General features: G+C 53.0%; 1 protein-coding gene across 2 annotated transcripts in view; it reads right to left on the bottom strand.

Annotated features, from left to right (window-relative positions):
* Nucleotides 1-20646, bottom strand: part of PPP2R2B (protein phosphatase 2 regulatory subunit Bbeta) — a 66056-nt gene that overhangs the window by 36073 nt on the left and 9337 nt on the right. Inside the window, exon 1 of one of the 2 annotated variants that reach the window (XM_050311814.1) lies at nt 9754-9925. The exons of the other annotated variant lie outside the window; for it this stretch is intronic. Within the exon in view, the coding sequence (XP_050167771.1) occupies nt 9754-9823 (70 nt within the window). The 5' untranslated portion in view covers nt 9824-9925. Of the gene's footprint in view, nt 1-9753; nt 9926-20646 lie in introns of those variants that run through there. 2 annotated transcript variants of the gene reach the window in all.

Genomic DNA, 20646 nt, shown 5'->3' with positions numbered 1-20646 from the left:
CTTTTTATGCCCAATTACTAATAAAGGATGCTGCTGCTTTACTTCCACTGCTGAAAAAAGGTGAATACCCTGTCGTAGCTGGAGATGCTCTGTCAGTAACACCTCACTTCTGCACTTTGCAGGGCTCCTAATGAAAACATCACATCAAGGTGCCAAACCACAGTATGAAACAGGATCCACAGCCAAAATGCTCTGCTTCAGGGAAACTCGGACCAAGCTGTACAGGGGCAGAGCAGCTTCCAGCAGATACCTCCAGGATGCTGGCAGAGTGACAGCCCACCAGCATTGGGTTTTCTCCATTGCCACAACACACTTGCTGGTTCAGAAGCTCCTCACAGTGGCTGTGCCTCCAGCTCTCTCCCATCACCCAGGCCCTGGGCTGCTTAAGGACAGCAGAAGCACAGCTCACAGCTCAGAGCACCACTTCCCAGCCCAGCAAAGCTCCTGGGATGCACAGGCATCACCAGGGGAAGGCAGGGCTACATCATAGCAGGACTCCAGCCACGTGCTGGAGACACAAATCATGCTGGGTCTGGTGGCTGCACAAACACCCAGACCAGACCAGAGCCTCCACCTAAGGCCAGGGTAGAGGGACACTATCACCAAAACTCAGCTGAAACACAGGAGTTCGTCACTGCTGGGGAAGGTGCAGGTCCTCATTCGCTCCAGTGCCTTGTAACAGAGCAACTCTGTGGAAGGAAACTGCTGCAGAGACACTTGCAAAGATTCCAGTGGGACTCTGGCTTCTGCCAAGAAACCAGGCAAACAACCCGAGCACCCCTGGATCCCTGCGTGACTCGTATCCTCCAGCTGAGAGCGTTACCCGAACGGATCTTCCCAAGCAGAGGCAATCACAAGCAGACATCTGGCACATCGCTCCCGCTCGCCAGAAATTTTCAGTGGGGAACCAGTTACAAAGCAACACTGCTCATGCTGTTATTATAATTAAGGGTCTGTCAGCCTGCTGCAACTAAGGCCAAGTTTATTTAGGGATTGTGAGGGAGGGCTCTCCAAAACAGCCTCTCTAATTCTCTTTCATTCCCCTGATCCCACAGAGACACGTGTTTCTATGGATAGCTTGCCAGCTGAGGTTGAAGCAACCTCTACCTCTGCTGACATCTAACCTCCAGCAGCAGACCCCATCTCCTGCTCTGGAACAACAAGTGCAATGGTCCCTCCAACCATTACAGGGGTTTCCAGTGAGACTGGGAGAAGCAGGCAAGTGCCCTACCTGGAGGCAGGTGTAGGTGGTTGAGCTGTCACTGGTGGTCCCTACCTGCCTCCAGGGGCAACACCATGCACCCCACATTCAGGACAGCACCTCAGGTAGCTACAGAGCAGGGGCCCACAGAAGCAAGGCTGGTTTTCTCACAGGCATTTTCATGCTGGCTGAACAGCACACTTGTGGCTCTCCAGGCACCTTCCATAGGGCTCCTGGGCCCCTGGAACACCCCACGTGAGATGATGGGTGCTCTTGCCAGCAGCCGGTTTGTGCGGGAGCTGCACCACCAACATCCAAGGACAAACACTTGGTGCTGTGCACTGTGTGTCTGAGCGAGTTTAATGGGTAGGAGCCAGGTGTTAAACAAGCTACAGCCCCTCCCAACACTGGCCAGCATCTGGCACCATCAGTCTGAGCTCCACAGTGAGACAGACTCGTCAGAGTGCACTGAGAACAGCGTGAGGGGCACGGGCTGGTGCCCTGCACGCCCTGACCTCCTCCCCTTCTTGCTCAGTAAAACTGACTCAGCCTGCAAGGGAAGCGATCCCTCACCCCCATGCACCAGCTGCAGCTGCTCCAAGGCAGGCATGGGAATGGGCTGTCAGGCAGTGGCACACAGTATTTGGTCAATGCCTGCACTCCTTGGAGAAGTTGCTGTTCATCAGGGTCCAATCACTTCTCCTTTACTCACAGAGCTAAGAAAGGGAATGCAAGGAAATGCGGATAACTCGGCTCCGAGGCTGCCCTGCTCATTTCAGGGCTGCCTGGTGACACAGCAGCACACAGGCAGGGGCCCAAGCACTCTGCCAAGGCCTCCAGGGGCAGCACCACCACCGTAACACAGCTGGGGATGACCAGGGGACACCCAGAGCACCTGGCACTGGGCAAGGAACGCCGGTCTGGAGCTGGCCATCATCATGTGCTGTTGCGGCACAGCATCGCTCCATCCCTGACAGGGTCAGGGTGCTAGGACAGGGCGAGGGCAGGGCAGGACCCCAAAGGCACTGACTGTGGAGCCACACCACATCAGGTCACACGTTCAAATCACAACTGAGACATGTGTCTCTTGCTATCAACCTGTATGTCACCAAGGGCTTGGATATCAAGGATGATAACACCAAGACAAAGCTTAGAAAACCCAGTGGTCTTCCAAAGTCTACAAAACCTTGGAAGGGAACACGTTTGGAGAGCCCCACCTGCAGGGCTGGGTTCATTGAAGACACAGCTGAAACAGTGGCTGTTTTGGGGTCCAGGGCACCTCCTGCTAATGTACTTCTCGGGGAGCTTGTTATCAGCTTTTGGAGAGATTCCACTTTGATACCCCTGCACTAAAATGAGTTGCAGATCAAACCAGGTAGCCAACAGAATTTTTAAATTAAACTACAAAATTACTTAAAATCCCCTTTGAGGATGTTATCACAGGGTTAACACCCACTCTTGGCTTCAGATAATACAGCAGCAATAAATGGTAATGTGCGCTATGGAACATGATTTATTTTTGCTGAGCAGGCTTGGCATTATAAATCTCAGCACTCTTAACATTTAAAGTTGTTATTCCAATGACAAAATAGACATGAGGGAGATAACAGTCTTTATCTCCATTACCGTTTTATTGTTGTTCAGAGAATATGGATACGGACTGATCCAAGGGTAGGAAAATCACAGCAATTTGTTTGCATACTGGGGAAGCTGAGATAATGGTTGTGTTTTACGACCGCACCAGGGAATCAGTTGAAATGCAGGACAGAGCAGATCGAAACGGGAGATTAATCGGCTATTCTGGTTTCTGGTTTCTATTCCGGTTACCTTTCCACTCCCAGGACCTGCCTCAGTGCGACGTTCAGAGAGACGCTGCACGCGCGTGGCTGAACAGCTGACTGGTGGCACCCGAGTGAGCGAGGAAACAGGCTTTAAAGGAAACAAAAAGGCTGCAGAACAGTTCTGTGCAATGCAGACAAACAGCACTGCCACGGAGGCAGGATCCTTCTGGATACTCAGCTGCCTGGAAATGACTCTCCACTGTCCCCCAGCTCCGCTGCCTGGGCTCCTGCAGCCCACCCTCTCCAAGGCTGCAACACAGAGCTCCTGACCTGTCTGGCATTCTTCCTCCTTTCCAAGGGACACATTGCACCTCAGAGTACCACAACACCCTCTGTAAGCTTAGCCTCAAACAGTGAGCTGGAGCTATGGTAAGGGCTATGCTGCAGAGGGCTTAAGCAGCTAAAGGCTGAAAACCAAAACAACAGAAACCCTACATAAACCATGCAGCCAATCTGTTCCCACCCCAGGACCTGGGCCAGGGAGGATGACCCTTTTCCCTCAAGAAATCAGGCTCATGATGCATCAGGAGAAAACAACAACCAGTGCTGGAACTGCCCTGAATGGAGACATTGACTCCAACAGCTCAGTCATGCCTTTACTGGGGAGGACAGCACAGTGGTGACAGTACACAAACAATGCACCAGTGTCCATGCAGCCGGGTTCCAGTGGCCAGGAGCTGGGGCAGGTGGACACCATGGCATCTCACCCTTTACCAGAGCGCTGGGGACGGGCCCAGGCCAGTCCCCCTGCCTCTTTCCAGGGCAGGACAGTCGCCAGCTCCCTGATTCATGAGGATTTTGGGAGAGCTGTGAGGAGATTAGGTGCCACTGCCCAGGGATGCTGAGTGTCCAGGAGTCATGGCAAATCTACACGGGGATGCTGGGATGAGTAGTCTGGAGGTCTTTTGGTGTTTACCCACCAGCTCCAGGCAGACTGGCTGACTAGCAGCTCCACCGGTGCTGGTTGCCCAGACCCCTGGTGTGTACCGGGTGCCCAGACCCTCGGTGGGTGCCCACACAGCACTGCCCGGGCGCTCCCCGTGGTGCCCGAGCCCCGAGCCAGCCCTGGCTGCAGCTGGGGCTTTGTGCCTGCTCAGCACATCGGCGTGAGCGCTGCCAGCTCCCGGCCGCCGCCGCACAGCCGAGATGGGGAGGAGCAGGGAGGAAGCAGCCGCTATTTTTAACCTGCCTGATCAGCATCCTGCCAGGTCAACACGCCTCGGCTCGCTCCATGTGCCGGTTCTGCGGGCCTCACCTCGGCGCCAGCCGGCACACACCTCTCACAGCGGATACGGGAGGAGGCACCAGCCCGCACCAGCAGCACTTCCAGGGACCCAGCAGCTGCAACCTGTATTCTCAAAGGATTTCTTCCACAAGCATTTATTCTCCCAACCACTTACCACCAAACAAGGTTGGACTAATGATCTTGGAGGTCTTTTCCAACCTTAATGATTCTATGATTCTAAACCTGTTGGCAGGGGTATGCCTCTGCTCCAGCTCCCAGCGTCAGGGAAGCTGATGATTACCTGGTCTGCCATGGCATCAAGCCCTTCCACCTACTGACCTTCCAGGCACCAGATCTCACCAGCTTTTTGGGGAGGAGGCATCAGGGGTTTGGCAGAGCCCTGCAGACTCCTGTTCACACAAGCAGCCACAAGAACTTTGCCTGGGAGCAAGGACATGCTGGGTCAGATCAGGCACACATCTAGCCCAGCATGCCATCTCCAATGGACAACAGGCAATGCACACAAACAGGGCAACCACACAGTATTTCCACTAATATTCTCCCACCCTCTGTAACGTTCAGCTCAGGAGGATCCTGAGCCAGAGGTGGTCCCTCTGCATTTAGTAAACCTCAACCACTTCACTAAGTTCCACAGTTCCATTTGGAAACCTGAGGATGGGGATGTCCTGGCTGGTACCCCAAGGATTAGCATGCAAGCACCCACATCATGCCCCAAGGTCTTGGGCTTAAGGGAAAACCCAGTGCTGGGTTCTAACCTGCTGCAGCTGGTCCCCAGAGTAGGAGAACCCCACAGCAACAGGGACTGGGGTAACTCTGGGTTGTAAGGCCACACCACTCCATGGTGCTGTTGGTGCTCACTGGGAGCGACCCAGTCTTTCCCAGCGTTGGAGAGCGAGCAGCTCCCATCTTGGTCCTCACACAGAGATGAAGGGGGGAGACAGATGCAAGCCCCCCAGATGCCATCACCAGTGACCAGGCATCCTCCTCTCAGGCCATCACAGACCCACAGCGGTGGGTCAGTCACATCATTACCTGCTCCCAGCCCTCTCAGTAATCCCTAGATTACAGAGCCCCCAGGCACATCTATTCTCTCATTAATCTCTGGATTAAAGTATCCCCAAATCGGCTTTGACGCAGTGCACTGCAAACAGCTGAGTTACGCTTTGCTCCTACGGCGATCCTGGATTAGGCAGAAGGAGACATGTCCGTGGGGTCCTTCCCACCCAGGGGGAGCACAGGCTCAGGGAAAGCAAGGGAGGTCTAAATACAGTACGTGTATAAATAAAAAGCAGAAAGGACAGGATTGTGTTTCGTAATCAAAGTGCTTATCTGATAAAAAAACTTCATGGAGGTTCCTGGATTAATTAAATCTCAATCCAGATGATCTCCAAACAGCAACTCACATCATTTGCAACAACAGAAATACCCAATAGCTCTCGCCCTAACCCAGCACTGGGAAACACCTCTCTTGGTGCTTTCCTGAGAACTACACACAGATTTTTAGAAAAGCCATTGCTGTACCACAGAGAACTCAACACAAACTGCCCTGGCATCAGGGCCCTTCTCTGTAGCACAATGGCAGGACAGGGATACAGATGGGAATGACAGAGAAGCAAGGGGGTTGCAGAGGGAATAACAAGATTAAACCAGGAAAAGGAAATGAAGGCTTAGTGGTAGATTTCTCAACTGCAAAACCCATTCATTTTAGGAAACACTCCCCCGGGAGATTAAAGATTTGCCAGCGCATCAGCCAGTGCCTGGGGAAAGGGTGCGGGGAGCAGCCACGGGTGATCATGAGTGGCTGCAGCGTGTCATGACCATTCCGCCCAGTGGGCATGGCATGTCCCTGAGGCCGCACAGCCCCATGCCTGCAGGGGAGAAGGTCCCTTGGCAGAGCCATCAGAATTCAGGAATGTCCCTCTGGACGGGCCCAGGACCCAACCAGCCACAGAGCAGCCCCACACCATAGCCATGGGACATGGGTACTCCCAAGGGTCCTCCTCTAACAGCACAACCACCTGGCCATGGTCACTTTCCCACACAGCCCAGGCAAGGCTGCTGCTCTTCCTCCCAGTGCCATGCTGGGAATCGTGGGTGCCAGGGCTGTGCCACACCTGTGTCATCCAGCATGTCCTTGGTCCACCCAGCCCTGCCACCAAAGCCCCTCACCCCAGGAGGGACCCACAGCCCTTAGGCCAGCCTGGTGCTCAGCATCCCTCCTTCATCAGAGGTCACCTGCAACAGGGCCGGTGTGCACAGACACGGAACACCAACATGAGGCGTTGTCCCACTGGGCTGAGCCATGACTGAGCTCCCCTCCCACCTAAATCCGCTGAGCACACAGGCTGGTTCCACGGCCACTCCCTCAAGTGGCAAGGCTCATGGAAAGGCGTGTTCACTCCATTCCTCCCATTCCTTCCCCATTTGGAGTTATTTGCCCAGCTGTGGACTCAGAGATGGCCAGGTGGACAGCACTGCTGCACAAAAAAGGTGGTAGCCACAGCCTGAAGCCTTCAGGAGACAGGTGTTTTGGATCCAGCTGCTGAAATGGGCCAGCTTGGGGTGGGGGGAGGGCACAAAGGGCCCTTCTACATCTCCGGCAAGCACGTCTAAAAGTGGAAGCTACTCCAGTGGTTGTTTGTATTCAAGTGTCTCAATTTGTCCTACTTTTGTCTGGGCACTCAGCAGAATTACCAATGAAGACAGATTTATGCAGCAGAACAAACTAAGCATATTTTCTGGACATTTTTCACATGAGATCTGCCGCTCCAGGGCAGTGCTCTGAGATCTGAGCTGGCATTGCCCTGGAACCCACTCACCCCACTCCTGCACCCGGTGAACCCGGTAACACGGCCAGGGTTGTGCTCTGCACCTCAGCACCTCCACAGTCCCTGGCGACCCGAGTCAAATTAGCACAAGGGCCGAGTTCCTTCTCGGCAGTACTTGGAGCCGCACAAGAACGAGGCATTCAAGTGTGCACTTGTGAAATACCATCCTCACCCCACATTTGCATGAAAATACAAGACCTATTTAAGTGACAACACCACTTCACTAAACCAAATTACATAACCCGGCTTGTTCTCTCAGCTGACACACCAGAGACACCTTCATTTCCAAAGCAAGTCTGCACCTGCTGCACAGCATTTGGAAGGGTCCTTTTCTTTTTTTTAACCACCAGACGGGTTATCAGCCACAGTGTTTTAGGAATATGCTGCTTTCACGTGTAGAAAAAAATAAAACGGAATTATCTAAATTTTTTACCCCCTAGCAAGGTCTACCATTTCAAAGTGCACTCAGCCTCCTTCTAGCAGAACCACTGCATGGAGACTCAGGAGTCCTGCATGCACAGCATGAGGTGAAGAGAAATTCGCAGCTGATACACAGCCATTAAAGTCCCTCCCGTACTTCCCCCCGCTCCGCCACCGCAGCAGGGACCACCCCGGCCGAATCGGTCACCTACTGCACAAGCGCCTCTGGCTGTTTCGTTTCTGCGGAGTGGGTTGCTATAGTTCACTCGTAGATGCACAAGGTCTTCTGAAAATGCCAGCATACAGCCACAAATTATCAGACAGACTGGATCGTATCACTGAAACCTCGGGTTGGAAAATCCCCAGACTTCCTGGTGTCACAGAATCACTGCGGGCTCATCTCAACCCTCCATCCCTCTTAACCAGGAAACCCGACTTCTCAGCAGATTCTCGCCAGGCGGCTACAGCCCCTTTTTTATTATTTGATGGCTGTTGCAGCTGCCTTTTAGAATGCAGCAACGGCAAACTCATCCTTCCACGGCGCACAGCTCATGGTGATGCCCAGTCAGACGACTGGGCTCAGCCACATCCTGGCCACACCACCCTCCTGGAAGCACCGGCTCACACCATCCCTCCCAGAAGAAACGTCCTGCCAGCGTGGCGTGGCCTCCACAGGTCCATCACAGCCCCACGGTGGGTCCACCCACCCCCTGGCCCCACGGTGTGAGACACCCAAGGAGAGAAGCAGAGCCACGGATGCACCCGGGCATCACCTCCCCTGCCTCTGGGGGCTGTCACGCCGAGCACTCACGTTCCAGCTACACATAAGCAACACGAACGATCATTTTCTCACCAGGTATCCAAAGCTTTCCCTTACTATATCAAGCCAAAGAATTCCCACTAGATAAACCCTCCTTTAGCCATGTGCTGGAGACATAAAATTCCCAAAGTCTGATTGTATGTTGGCTTCCTCTAAGCCTCAGCAGAATGACACAGTAAGGGAAAGCCTCTTTGGCTACTAATTAAGCTATGAATAAAGCCTGTTCAGACCCTGGTATGGGGTCTGGTTTTTGAAGCCTCACTGAAGGGGTCAACGCTACCGGGAGGAAGAAGGGGTTCGGTTTTGCTTTACAGCGGCGTCAGTTTCCTCCCGAAGCGAGGGAGCAAAGAGAGATTGTGACAGAGCTGATGTGAAGTCGACAGCTCTTCGGCTGCCAGGGAGGACAGCAGAGGCGGCTGCAGGTCCGTCCCCATCCCTCCTTCACCCCTCGCTGGTGGAGCTGCCTTTGTGGCGGCTGCGGCGTCATGTGCCGGGTGAGCTCACGTTCCGATGCCTGAACCGAACATGGCCACACCGTCTCCTCCACTCCCGAGCCATTATGGGAAACCACTTCCAAATGCACCATGAGCCTCACCGGGGCTCTGACATTATCCATGTCCAACAGCCTTGGCATCTACTCGCCTCTGCAACGCACCAGTCAGGATTCGCATTCCTTCCTGCAGCGGCTTGTAGGGAAAATAGCCCTGAGACAACTGTTCCATTCGGTGACGAGACCCGCCACTAGCGTTTGCCGTATTCCCGCACCTCACAGCGCGGCTCCAGCCACCTGCGGCACCGCGAACGCCCTCAGGGACTGAGGAAACCGATCTCGAACCGCGGCCGCCGCCCGCATCCCTCCGGCTTCCAGCGAGCCCCGCATCCCTCCGGCCCCGCGGGCTTCACTCCAGCGGGCAGGGGCCGGGACTCCCTCGCTCCCGGAGCCAGACGAGCCCGGCGAGGGTGCAGGGGCTCCCGGAGGGGCCCGGCGGGGCTGGGGGCTCGGCAGCCAGGCGGGAGCGCGGGGCTGCGGCCGCCCCGGGGCGGGAGATGGGGGCGGCTGCGCCCCGAGCGCTGCTGCGGGCGGCTCTCGGGGCCCCAGCTCAGCCGACCCCGCGCCCGCCGAGGGACTGGCCCGGCCCGGGGGAGCCCACCCGGCGGCACCCGGCGCTGCTGAGTCACCGGAGCGGCTCCGCCGCGCCCGCACCGACACTCCGGGGCCGCCGCCGCGGGCTGCCCGGCGCGGCCGGGGGCAGCGGTGCCGGTCCCGGGACAGCCGGGGCGTGGGGAGCCGCGGGGGTGGGCGCGGGACGATGCGGGGCGATGCGGGCGGGGGCCGGGGCCGCTGCGGGGCGGCCTCACCTGCTGCGGGCGGGCCGGGGGCTGCGGGCCGGGCTCACCTTCCGTGGCATAGCTGTGGTCTCGCAGGAAACTGCTGCTGATCTTGCGGGTCTCAGCGTCCTCCTCCATTGACGGCGGGCAGGCGGGCGCGGGGCGTCAGCAGCCGCAGCCGCGGATCCATCATCCCCCCCCGCGCCCTGCTCCGCGGCGGCGGCCGCCAAATGCGGCGGGGGGGGCGCAGGGGCGGCGGTGCCCGGTGGCTCCTCCCATACGGCACCGACCGGCACCGCGCGGGCGGGCGGAGCGCGGCGCGGCTCAGCCCCGGCCCCGGGGACGCTCCTGCCCGGGGACGCTCCTGCCCAGGGATGCTCCTGCCACAGGATGCTCCTGTCACGGGACGCTCCCTCCTGCCCGGAGACGCACTTGCACCGGGGACGCTCCTGCCCGGGGGATGCTCCTGCCTGGTGATGCACCTGCACCAGGGGATGCTCCTGCCCTGGGACGCTCCCTTCTGCCCTGAAATGCTTCTGCCTGGGGATGCTCCTTACTGCCCAGGGCGCCACTGCCCCTGGAGAGCACTCCTTTTTCGGGTGGAAGCTCCTGCAGCTTTCGGGCAGAAGGACTGCTGCTCCCTGACCAGCCTGCCCCAAACACAAGATTCCAGCCGCCGGATGACACCAGACCGTTTTTTGGCAGGGCCACAGCATGTGAACGCTGGGTGACCGAGGACAGGGGATGCAGCAAGGGCCACGGGGGAGGCCGTTCCAACAGTGCCAAAGTGTGTGCCCACAGGCACCTGGCTAGGCTCACCCTGTCTCGGGTGTGGAAGGGGTTAGGAATGCTCACTGACTTATGGATGTGAAGATCAGTGTGGGTGGGGGAATTGGTGGCATCCAGGGAAAAGGATGAGCACAGGGGCCATGGGAGAAGGGAGGGCTCTCCTGGTCAGGGCACACCAGGGCTGTATTCTGGACATATCATCTGGTGCACGCCAAAGGGACACAGTTGGTCCTTGGGAGGATTTTGTGTCTCGGTATAGTCCAGGAAGAAGCCTTGGCACTGGCTGAGCCACTGGTACACAGGGAGGAAACTCATGGGGAGCAAGTTCCCTCAACTCCTGCACTTGAAGTTGGAGGTAAAACCCAACCTCAGTGTCACGGCACAAGATGTCCCTGGTCAGGCAGTGATGTGCACACTGGGCAGCTGTGGGGGGAGAGGCACGACACCCCACTCTCACACCAGCACCCAAACCAACCCACAGCGTTCCCTCTGCCCCCCACTCTCCACTCCCCAGACAGCTGCTGAAGGGAAACAGATGCATGGACGCAGCCTGGGGTCTGACCCAGGCCTCCATCCCACAGCACACCCCTGCCCCACACTGCCGCCAAGACCCACCCCAGCACTGCCTCAGTTCACTCTGGGCAGGAATGTCATCGGTGCCCATGGGCACAGGCCCTGCGGCACCTCTGCACTGTGTGCCCACCCGCCCAGCACCCCTCGAGTGCCCTGCACCATGGGGCCAGGGTCAGCTGCAGAAACTGCAGAGCTCAGTGTGCCATGGCACAGGAGCTGCTTGACAGCCCAGGACCACATCAGTGGGGAGCATTATTGTTACTGCAACTGGAGGACGCAGAGGGAACAGACAAAGATGCTGGGTAACATTGTAAATACAGTGGTGCACTGCAGCTCAATTTCCTCTTACAACTGTAGTTCCACAATTAAAATCTCACTGGGAAGGTGCAAGATTTTGCAGCCTGTATTACTATTCTGCTGAGATTGCACTGACTCCTTGGGGCTGCTTATTTCAGGGGAAGAGCGGGAGAGAACATCTCTGAGTGAGAAGGCTCAAGGACTCCAGCACATCCAGAATGCAAGTATTGTGGGCAGCGTGTCCCACATCACCCTGCACTGCTGCACCACCACACCCCCATCACCACCACACCCCTGGCACCACTGCACCCCCACACGCCTTTTGGAAGAGTGTGTGGATCCTCTCAGATGAGAGGCAAGAGAGAAGGAAAGCTCATTCTACCCATGTCATGACCGTATGAGGGAAAGGTGAATTCCCAGGCCCTCAGCTGCCTCCCCAGGACGTTCTCTGACACGCCATCACACGGAGGTTGATATAAGGCATTGTAAAACTGCAGCTTGGAGAACTCTGGCAATTACTCATACGCATATGTAACTTCAGGATTTGTCAGTCAACCACAGCACATCACAGGCCACTCATTAATACAGGGATTACTGATGTGACAAGCCAGAAGCATTCATCAGACAGGCATGAGCCTGAAGTCTCCATGCCCAAGCCTTTACTGAATTATCCTGGAATGTGAGTTACTTGCTGTCATCACCAGGCACATGTGTAAGTCAACCAAACACATTGTGTTTGAGGCTGAGGTTGCTCTCAGCTACAGTGGGTGAGAGCCACAGGTTACTCTGAATTCGCTCCCTGTGACAAGGCACAGGACCTGACCATGGCTTCACAGCACAGCACAGAGATGTGTTGACCAAAGCTCTCCTGCAGGCCGAAGAGAGCCACAGCATTAACACTGTGCTTTAGAAATAACTCCTGTGTTGCTGACAGCTCTTCGTACATGCAACAGCACAGGGGACCAGACCCGAACACCACACCACAGGACTCGGAACTGCTGCTGGCTTGGGCAAGTCAGCTGACACTTCTGTCTGTGGTCTCCTGTCTCCCGAGGGAGGGGAAAGGCATGAACCTCCCACAGGGAAAGAGAGAAGGAAAAGGAAGATTCAAACTGCACCACCACACTACCCCCAGGAAATGGGTTCCCTCTGCCTACGAAGTGTGTTTGCCCATAGGTGTCTTGTAAGGGACAGGAGCAACTCCAGAAAAGAAAAATAAAGATGGATTTCGAATAAGCAGTTGTTATCATATCACCTCCTCCTGTCAGATCTCAAATGGCAAACCCCAGGCCAAAGGCAATGCTCAGCTGAGTAACAAGCCCCTGCGATACCTGTGAATATCATAAACAGAACCAATTACTTCCTTCCCTTCCTTTTCAGCAGACTCTGTCTTCAGTGTATTTCCATTTTAACAAGTGCCAAGTCCCTTCTCCTTTATTAACTAGGAAAATTATTCTCCCCATTGTGCATGAATTATAATTATGTATTCATAAGTCCTGCAAAGTTTTTCAACACACCGTATCATTTTAACACATCCACAAGCCACCTGTTTGTTATGCAACGTGCATAGGAGCTGCATCATGAAATCCATTTATTCTCAGCTTTTTAAAATCCAGGAATGAGCCTTTACAATAACTAAAAGCATTAGCTGTCCTAAGCAGGAATCCATTTGCAGATTAAATTCGCCAAAGGTCAGCTTGTAGCTGTCACTGTTTTCCAAACCCCCAGGTGTCCACCATGTTCTGTACTTTGACATCTCCTGAAGAGCCAGGACACTTTCCACTCCAATGATTTTTGCTTCAATTAGAGGTTTAAGAGCTCCATGCTCAGGTTTCTGTGGAATCTAAACAGTGTGTGAAGAATAATTGAATCAAACCTCCGATTTTATGCTCAGCACAGAACTTCCTTCACCTCATTTATTTTACCCTTCCATCCATGAGCACCAAATCTATTTTCCTAATTACTGCTCTGGGTTAGGACACTCCCCTCATCTTTTAACCATTATATATAGGCAACAAAATTTCTTTTAAACCCGTAATAATCATTCCTGTTAGTTAACTGGTCATTAGCACAGTGCCATCAGCAGGGTGCCAGCTTGCTGGGCAGTGCCAGAGGTCAGCCTGCATGGAGAAACACAGCTGACAGGGCTGGCAGTGAAAACCCTGGGGTCCTGTGCTCTGCCTGCCACAGGTCTGTGGGCAGCACAGTGACCTTGGGCCACGGGCAGACACTGCTGCCCTGGCTCTGCCCCTTCCCATGGTTGGAATGTCCCCCCACTCCAGGGTGGGACAGGGAACTGCTCCCTGAAAGTGGTACCTGCTGCCACCCTGCAGCATCTCAGATTTGTAGAATTATCAAACTATGGACCAACACAGGCGTTGGGCAGCTCCATCTGCACTAACCAGGTCTGCGATGCTTTAACTGAAAGCTCATCTCTGCGCGGGAAGGGAAGCCAGGGCTGGTGTGACACCCCTGGCATCTGCCAGCACATCCAGCACCTGGTCTGTGATCTGGGTGAAGGTCATGGCACACAATTAGTATGCTAAGAGAGAGAGCACTTAAAGCCCTTGTATAATTTCTCCCATCATGTCCAGTTCCCAATGCACTCCGAGTCTTTCAGCTCACAGATTCCAGTAGACACAGTACTTTGGCTTCACAAATCTGAGAAGCTAATTATGCAGCAGAAATGTGTAATTACACTCTTATTCTCCCACATGTAATCAGTGTCAGCCAGCCAGGCTGGTGGCTGGCTGGCCCTTATTTAAGGTACAACCCCAAAGGGAAAGGGCTGTGTCAGTACAGAGCCCCCCGTGCTACACACACTGAAGTGCCCCAGAGCTTCTCACCGTCCCCAGTGCTGAGCACAACTGACACCACAGGCATAGTGTTCCTGGGATGGCCAGAGACACAGACAACAGGTCAGGGACCCTGCTCTCCAAAGGACCACAGACAAGCTAGTGTTTTACATCTGGTGGATAAATATTATCCCAGCAGTAGAGCTGAGAACCCAGAGATACCAATGCTCCTCCCTTCCAGCCCAGGGAGCCTGGGGAAGGCTCAGGAAGGGCACCAGCTTGTGCCGGCCAACACAGACCATTCCTATCGAGCCATGAAGGGACATGCAGGGTGGGTGAACCCACTCTAGATGAATGATCTCCTGGTGAATGCCTCATGTGGGAGGGCAGTCTTCTTCCCCCACAGACGGAGCACTAGGCTGCAACCCCCCCCACGTTACCATCCTCACTGAGCCCCTGCACACTCCCCGCCGTGCTCTGGAGCCCTGCCCTTATGCTCCTGAGCACAGCAGAAGAGCTGACTGTGATTTCAATGCACTAAGACAGTTTGTTTCTCATGTTTTCTCCTGTAAATCACACAAGCAAGCTGGAGAAACCATAACCCACATCCAGGGTGAAGTCTGAATCACCTTAATTAGCATGACTTGAGGAAGACCAGTAATTTACCAGATTAAACCAAGATCAAGACAATTGGAAACCCAGGTTGTATGCAGAGGGCAAGCTGAAGCCTTCTCCTTCACAAATGATGGAGAACAAGGGTCAGGACCTCGGGGCAAAAAAGGGAAGAATCAGTTCATTGAATGCAAAGTAGGTGAAGACTTCTGCCTCCCAAAGGTTGTATGATCTACTTGGCCTTGACCCCTGCTGCACCATTACAGGTGCTGGTACAAGCTGTACATGATTAACAACACAGCAGTAACGAGCACTGCCACACACCCAGCCCTGCTCTGGGAACAGCTGCTCCCCAAGGGCTTTCTCTCCTGCCTCCAATTAGACCAACCAGCTCCTGCAGCATTTTAGCAGCCCTTTCTTCAGATTCACTTTTTCCCTACTAAGCATTTTAATGCCAGGCTTTTCTGAAGCCCAGACACCTATCATCAGATCTCTCCTACCATGCAACAGCCACCTAACTGTGCAACTGCAACACAAGCATGGCACTTCCAGGAAAAACTTGCTATGAATTATTTCTTACTCTACTCTACAGACAATCCAGCCGTAACATACTCATGTCCTCTATATTATTACTAAAAAAAATATATATATTTGCTAAATACAGTGCAGAACGCAAGTGAGACCCCAAAAATGGAAGGAAGGCACAGACTATTTCATGAGGGTCTGAGACATCAATGTCTTTTAAAGGATACAGTGTAAACTGTTTGTCACATGTTCCTCACATCAGAGATATAATTAGCTTAAATACTTACACTGTAAATAGGATTTGCCACTTCTGAAGATTAAGGCCACATGCTACAACATTGGAACATCTGAACCAGTGGAGCACAGTCTACGCTAAGGAGTTAAGTTTTTGCTTGAAAACAGCTACTCTGAGCAGTTCTGCAAATAAGACCAGTCCATGTTGGTGTTCTGCCTGCTCCTCCAGGTTTGGGTTTTACCTGGAGTAACAAATTCCACGGCAGGTGACAGTGGAAGGCCCAACCTGACAGGCATTGGTTGGGTATCTGGGAGCGAAACACCATCGCAGGGCACCAGTGCAGGTCTCCTGGGGAGCACAGGACACGGAGCACACAGCCCAGGTACAGCCACCACATCACACACACACCAGCTCCTTGCCCTAAAGGGCTCACAGGCTGCTGCAGCTAAATGTGATATGAGGGGTAAAGAGGTTGCAAGAGGACACTGGAACATCATTCATGAGAGAACCATGAGAGGAAACTGGTGGTGGGCTAAGTGAAGAAAAAGCAAACTTTGTCATGCAGTGTTATTTACACTGGGCGCTCAAATGGGATATTATTTGTGCAAATAACTATGTAGCATTTATTTCTGTTAAATTAGCAATTAATATGCAAAATTTTGTGTGGCCACAAAGGTGGATTTTATTTGAAAGGATGTATGTTTCCTAAACTGCTATTACTCCACAGCTTTCAGTTAATTTGAACGTGTCCAACATAAAAAAGTAATGAAATCATGGTATAAATTAAAACTAGGGCTGCCCTGTCTTGCAACACAAGCACAGTAAGTTTCACAGCACTGTGAACCTGGGGCTGGGATTACTACTCTATAAAGATCATGGTGCTTGTCCTCAGGTGTCACCCAGCAGCAGCAGAGTGAAGCACACACAGATGCAGCCTGGCCAGCCTTGCAAAATGGAAAGCACAAGGGCTAATCAGACAGACAGGATTAATTCCCCAAAGAAAAGGAAACTGGGTGTCTGGCAGAGCAGCACTCCCAACCTGCTCAGGGATTAGCTGATTCCACAGTTGTTGGAAGGAGGGATGGGGACCCAAAACCAGCCTGGTGGGAAGCACAAAATGGGATATGGCAAAACGGAGCCACTGCTGGCTGTGATGCTGAGAGCAGGGGAACAGAGAGCCCGTCAGGAGTGATCGACTCGCCGGCTGTTTCCACATTCACAGGAACTTGTCAATTTTTATGGGCACTTCACAAAGCAACAGCAAACGAGGGGCAAAGGGCCTGCCCAAATAACCGTGTTTCCCCCATGCTACCCTGGCAACATCCCACAACAAATCAGCTCTGGAACCCAGAGAAGCGCTGGAGAGCCAGCCCAGTTCACACACGCCTCGATTAACCCAGAACGTGTTCTAAGCATGAAACCATTCTGATCTGGGGAAAATCACAAGAAGTCATCACACCATGCTCTGACTCACCTGCCGCTCTGGTACCTACGGCCACAGGTCCCACGAGCACGGCGGCGCTGCCACAAGCGACAACAGCCACGGCACCCAGGGGGCCCGTGAGCCTCCCACCAGACCCGGCTGAGCCCAGGGAGCAGTGTGGGAGCTCTGGGCAGCTGCAGCCTGGGCTGGAGGCCAGCGGGGTGGGGATGCTCTGCGCTCCCCTCACAGCTGCACTCGCCATTATGAGACGACACAACACATTATACAGGATCGTCCTACAAAACAGAGCTCCCAAGGAGGGAACCTTTCAGCTGAAATTGAGTTCATGTGCAAAGCACCCAAGCATTAATGGAGCATTGGAGAATGTTATGCTGATCCTGTTCAACATTTCTAGTGTGCACATGGTCCTAGATCCAGTCAGTAGTGCTACTCCTCCGTGACTCAGAGCCATGAACAGGGAGCGGCCGACACAGGAGTGCCTGTGGCCCTGGCTCTGCCCTGCCCAGCCCTGCCCTCCACCTCGCCTGGGTCAGTCATTCATTCCCTGTGCACACCTCAAATTCAGCATTCCAGCTTTACCCATCACTCCTGAGGCTGTGCCTCGTCCTCCACGGGATCTCCAGGTGCCTCCAGCAAAAACAGCAGCTCGGGAAAGGCAGCACTGGGACTAGCTTGTATCCCCATCCCTGGGTGGGCTCTGAGACCCACTGGCCCCCTCCCAGGTAGCAGATGGGGCTGCTCCATCACAAAACAAAAACATTCCTGCTTTTAGGATTCTAACTGCAAGGGCCAGGTGTGACCAAGGTCTCACCTGTGCTAATGGACCTTGCAGAGTCCTGCCCAGAGCTGCCAGTCTCCTGCTGCTTCCAGGAGAACAGAGCTCCTTTCTCCAGGCTCCTCTTCAGACACCAGACAGGGAGAGATCCCAGGAATGGCCATGGCTGCAGTGACAGAAGTTTTCTCTCCTGTGTAGTATACAGTCTTCGTACTTGTTTACATTGATTCCCACTTTTGGAAATCTCCAGGAGAAAAGATGGGATGTGAATATCACACGAAGTTTAGATATAGGCTGGAAGAACACTGCACTGGCAGGATAAATATAAAGGATGGCTTAGGACATCAGCCAGGTCTAGGCTTTCCTTATACTAATGAGACACCAACCTTTATCAAAACATAAACCCAATTGTTCTACCAGAGAATCATTATGAAGTGAAGCTCAGGGGAGGGGAAAATAAAAACAAGAGACACCATGGGGAGCCTCAAAAGTTTGCACAACTTCTCAGAATGCCAGTGCTGTAAACCTAATATTTGTGTGTCACTAATATTTACATATAATCTACCTCATGTCATTTGGAAAAACAAACCTGGAAAACTGTTAATTAATAAAAGATATCACGTCTTATTAACGTTCATATAGTAATTACGAAAACCACATATCCATCTGTTAAGCAGTCAGCAAACAAGACAAACGACTGTGTTATGTTAAACAGATTATAAAATGCCTGAGGGAAAGAAATCTAATAGCCCCGGCCCAGCCATGAATCAAGCAGCAGCACCCGGGCTCCAGCGCACACAAACACACACATGTGCCTTTCCCAAGCCCTTTTCCTGAATTACACATAGCAACACCAGCAATGAGGTCAGTATGACATTAGGCATAAAAGTCTACATTGAAATGTGATGATGTGATCATTAAGATTTTATGGTGCTTAAAAAAAAATGACTTCCTAAAACAGACAACTACCTCCCCCCCAAGATGAGACTGGAACAATATGCAAAGTAACATTAAATCCAATTGCCTCTGTCCACATGGGAATCCAGCTACTTTAATCCAATTGAATAAACAAAACTGATTTCATTCCTGTCATGTTTGTGAGTGATTTCTGAACATTTAAAGGGAGAAACATTCACGCATGGAAAGTAATTGATTCATTAGCATGAACATGGTCAATCCATCCGTGTGTTCTCCGGACACCCAGCGCAGTCCATGGAACCCTCCACACCCATCCTTCATGCCGTGTGTGTGCACTGCTGGGTGCCAACTTGTACAGTCACATAGAACAAGTAATTGTGCTCATTAAAGAGAGGCATTTGAACAGTGTATTTCACACGAGGTGTATTTCACACGGATCAGCAACTCCCTCCTCAGCAATCCCCACAGGTACTGCCGCAGGATGCCCTGGACAGGAGACTGTGCACCCTGCTCCTCCCACTCGAACTGCAGGCTCCCCCAGGAGCTCTCGGTCCCCCAGCTTGTCCTGAGCACCTCCCACACTTCAGCTCTCTCAGCCCTTCCACTCCAACATGCCACAACCAACCAGAAAGAGTTAGTTTTCATCCTGCTGACTGCACAGTCTATTTTAGACCCATCCACACACCATCATATGGGCTATGGCAAAGAGGCTTCAGTGCTTCATTTTCCTGAGACCCAAATTTATAGGAGCAGAATGTCAAAGGTGTAACAGCAATGTTCCCCTCGCTCCTGCCCTCAAATAATCGGTGTCAGAAAAATATGAGCATGACAGTCCATCAAAGACATTCTCTGTGGCCTTCCCAGACTCACACACGTGAAAATCCATCAGTGTGAATTTTATGGCTTTTAAGTTTCCACAACACAGAGAGTGATTCAAGCAGAGCAAACCTGCAGTGCCTTTCCTCTCAAGGACAACTACCCTTGAAAAATTACAAAGCCAGCACAAAAAGAAGACAAAGATTTGAGGGCAGCCCGAGCAGTGGGGGCTGCAAACGGGCTCCTCTGCAGGCAATGCCTTTATTGTGGGGCTGTAAGTGCATCTGAGGTCAGGACACAGCACCTCCAGAAGAAGATGGGGAGATGTTTGCCTCCAGGGAAGGCACAGAACCCCCCAGGGGCACACAGCAGCCTTGGGCAGCCTCTGTTCACCCCACTCAGGGCCAAGTCCCACTCATTGCTCTACACCAGGTGTCCTTGGGTCTGGACCTGCTCATGCACCAGGAGTTGTCACTGCTGTTCTGCATCTGTCCTGAAAATGAGCATCTCTCAGCAAGTCTAGACACTCTCCTCCCACAAGCTGTAGGGCTCCAGACCCTCAGGCTGCCCCACCACAGGGAGCAATGGCCCCTGGTGGTGCTTATGCCCATGGGGACACCACAGACAACAACCATAGCAGGAACACGACTGCCTCTTGTTTCCCAAACACTTTTGCCTCTTGCTCTTAGGCTGCTCCTGTTTTTAATCAGTTGTTTTCTTCTTCCATTATTCTGTCACTTAAGACTTCAGATTAACAGTGGGGATGGAGAGAAGCCTAAGCCGCTATTAGCTGAAACAGGCAAGTCAATTAGCCTCCTTCAACAGAACAACATCTGACTATGTGGCAGCGGGTCAAAAAATGCACCTTGATGATTTTTCTTCATGGGTTAGCGTGGTGGGTTTGTTGCCATCTGCTTGTGAGTTGATTACTCTTTCATTTCAGCTGAGGAAAATTGAATTTAAAGGCAGAATCAAGGCAAAAAATAAAAGGGAAGCCTTCTCATCAGCTCCTGCTTTTGAACAGTTTGGTTTTGTTGTAAAATTTCCACTTCAGGGAGGTTACTGAGAAACCAGATTAAAGAGAAGTAACACCCGCCAGCAGGCATATATCAGCAGGGTCTGGACACGTGTGCCTGCCTGTTTGCCTGGATGTGTGTGTGTGAAAATCCTGAACTCTGATGG

The sequence above is a fragment of the Myiozetetes cayanensis genome, unplaced genomic scaffold (genome assembly GCF_022539395.1).
Source record: "Myiozetetes cayanensis isolate MyiCay16 unplaced genomic scaffold, myiCay2020 scf17, whole genome shotgun sequence".
Taxonomy (NCBI): Eukaryota; Metazoa; Chordata; class Aves; order Passeriformes; family Tyrannidae; genus Myiozetetes; species Myiozetetes cayanensis.
Note: the sequence above shows the minus strand (reverse complement) of the source record. Positions and strands in the feature narration are given on the sequence as shown.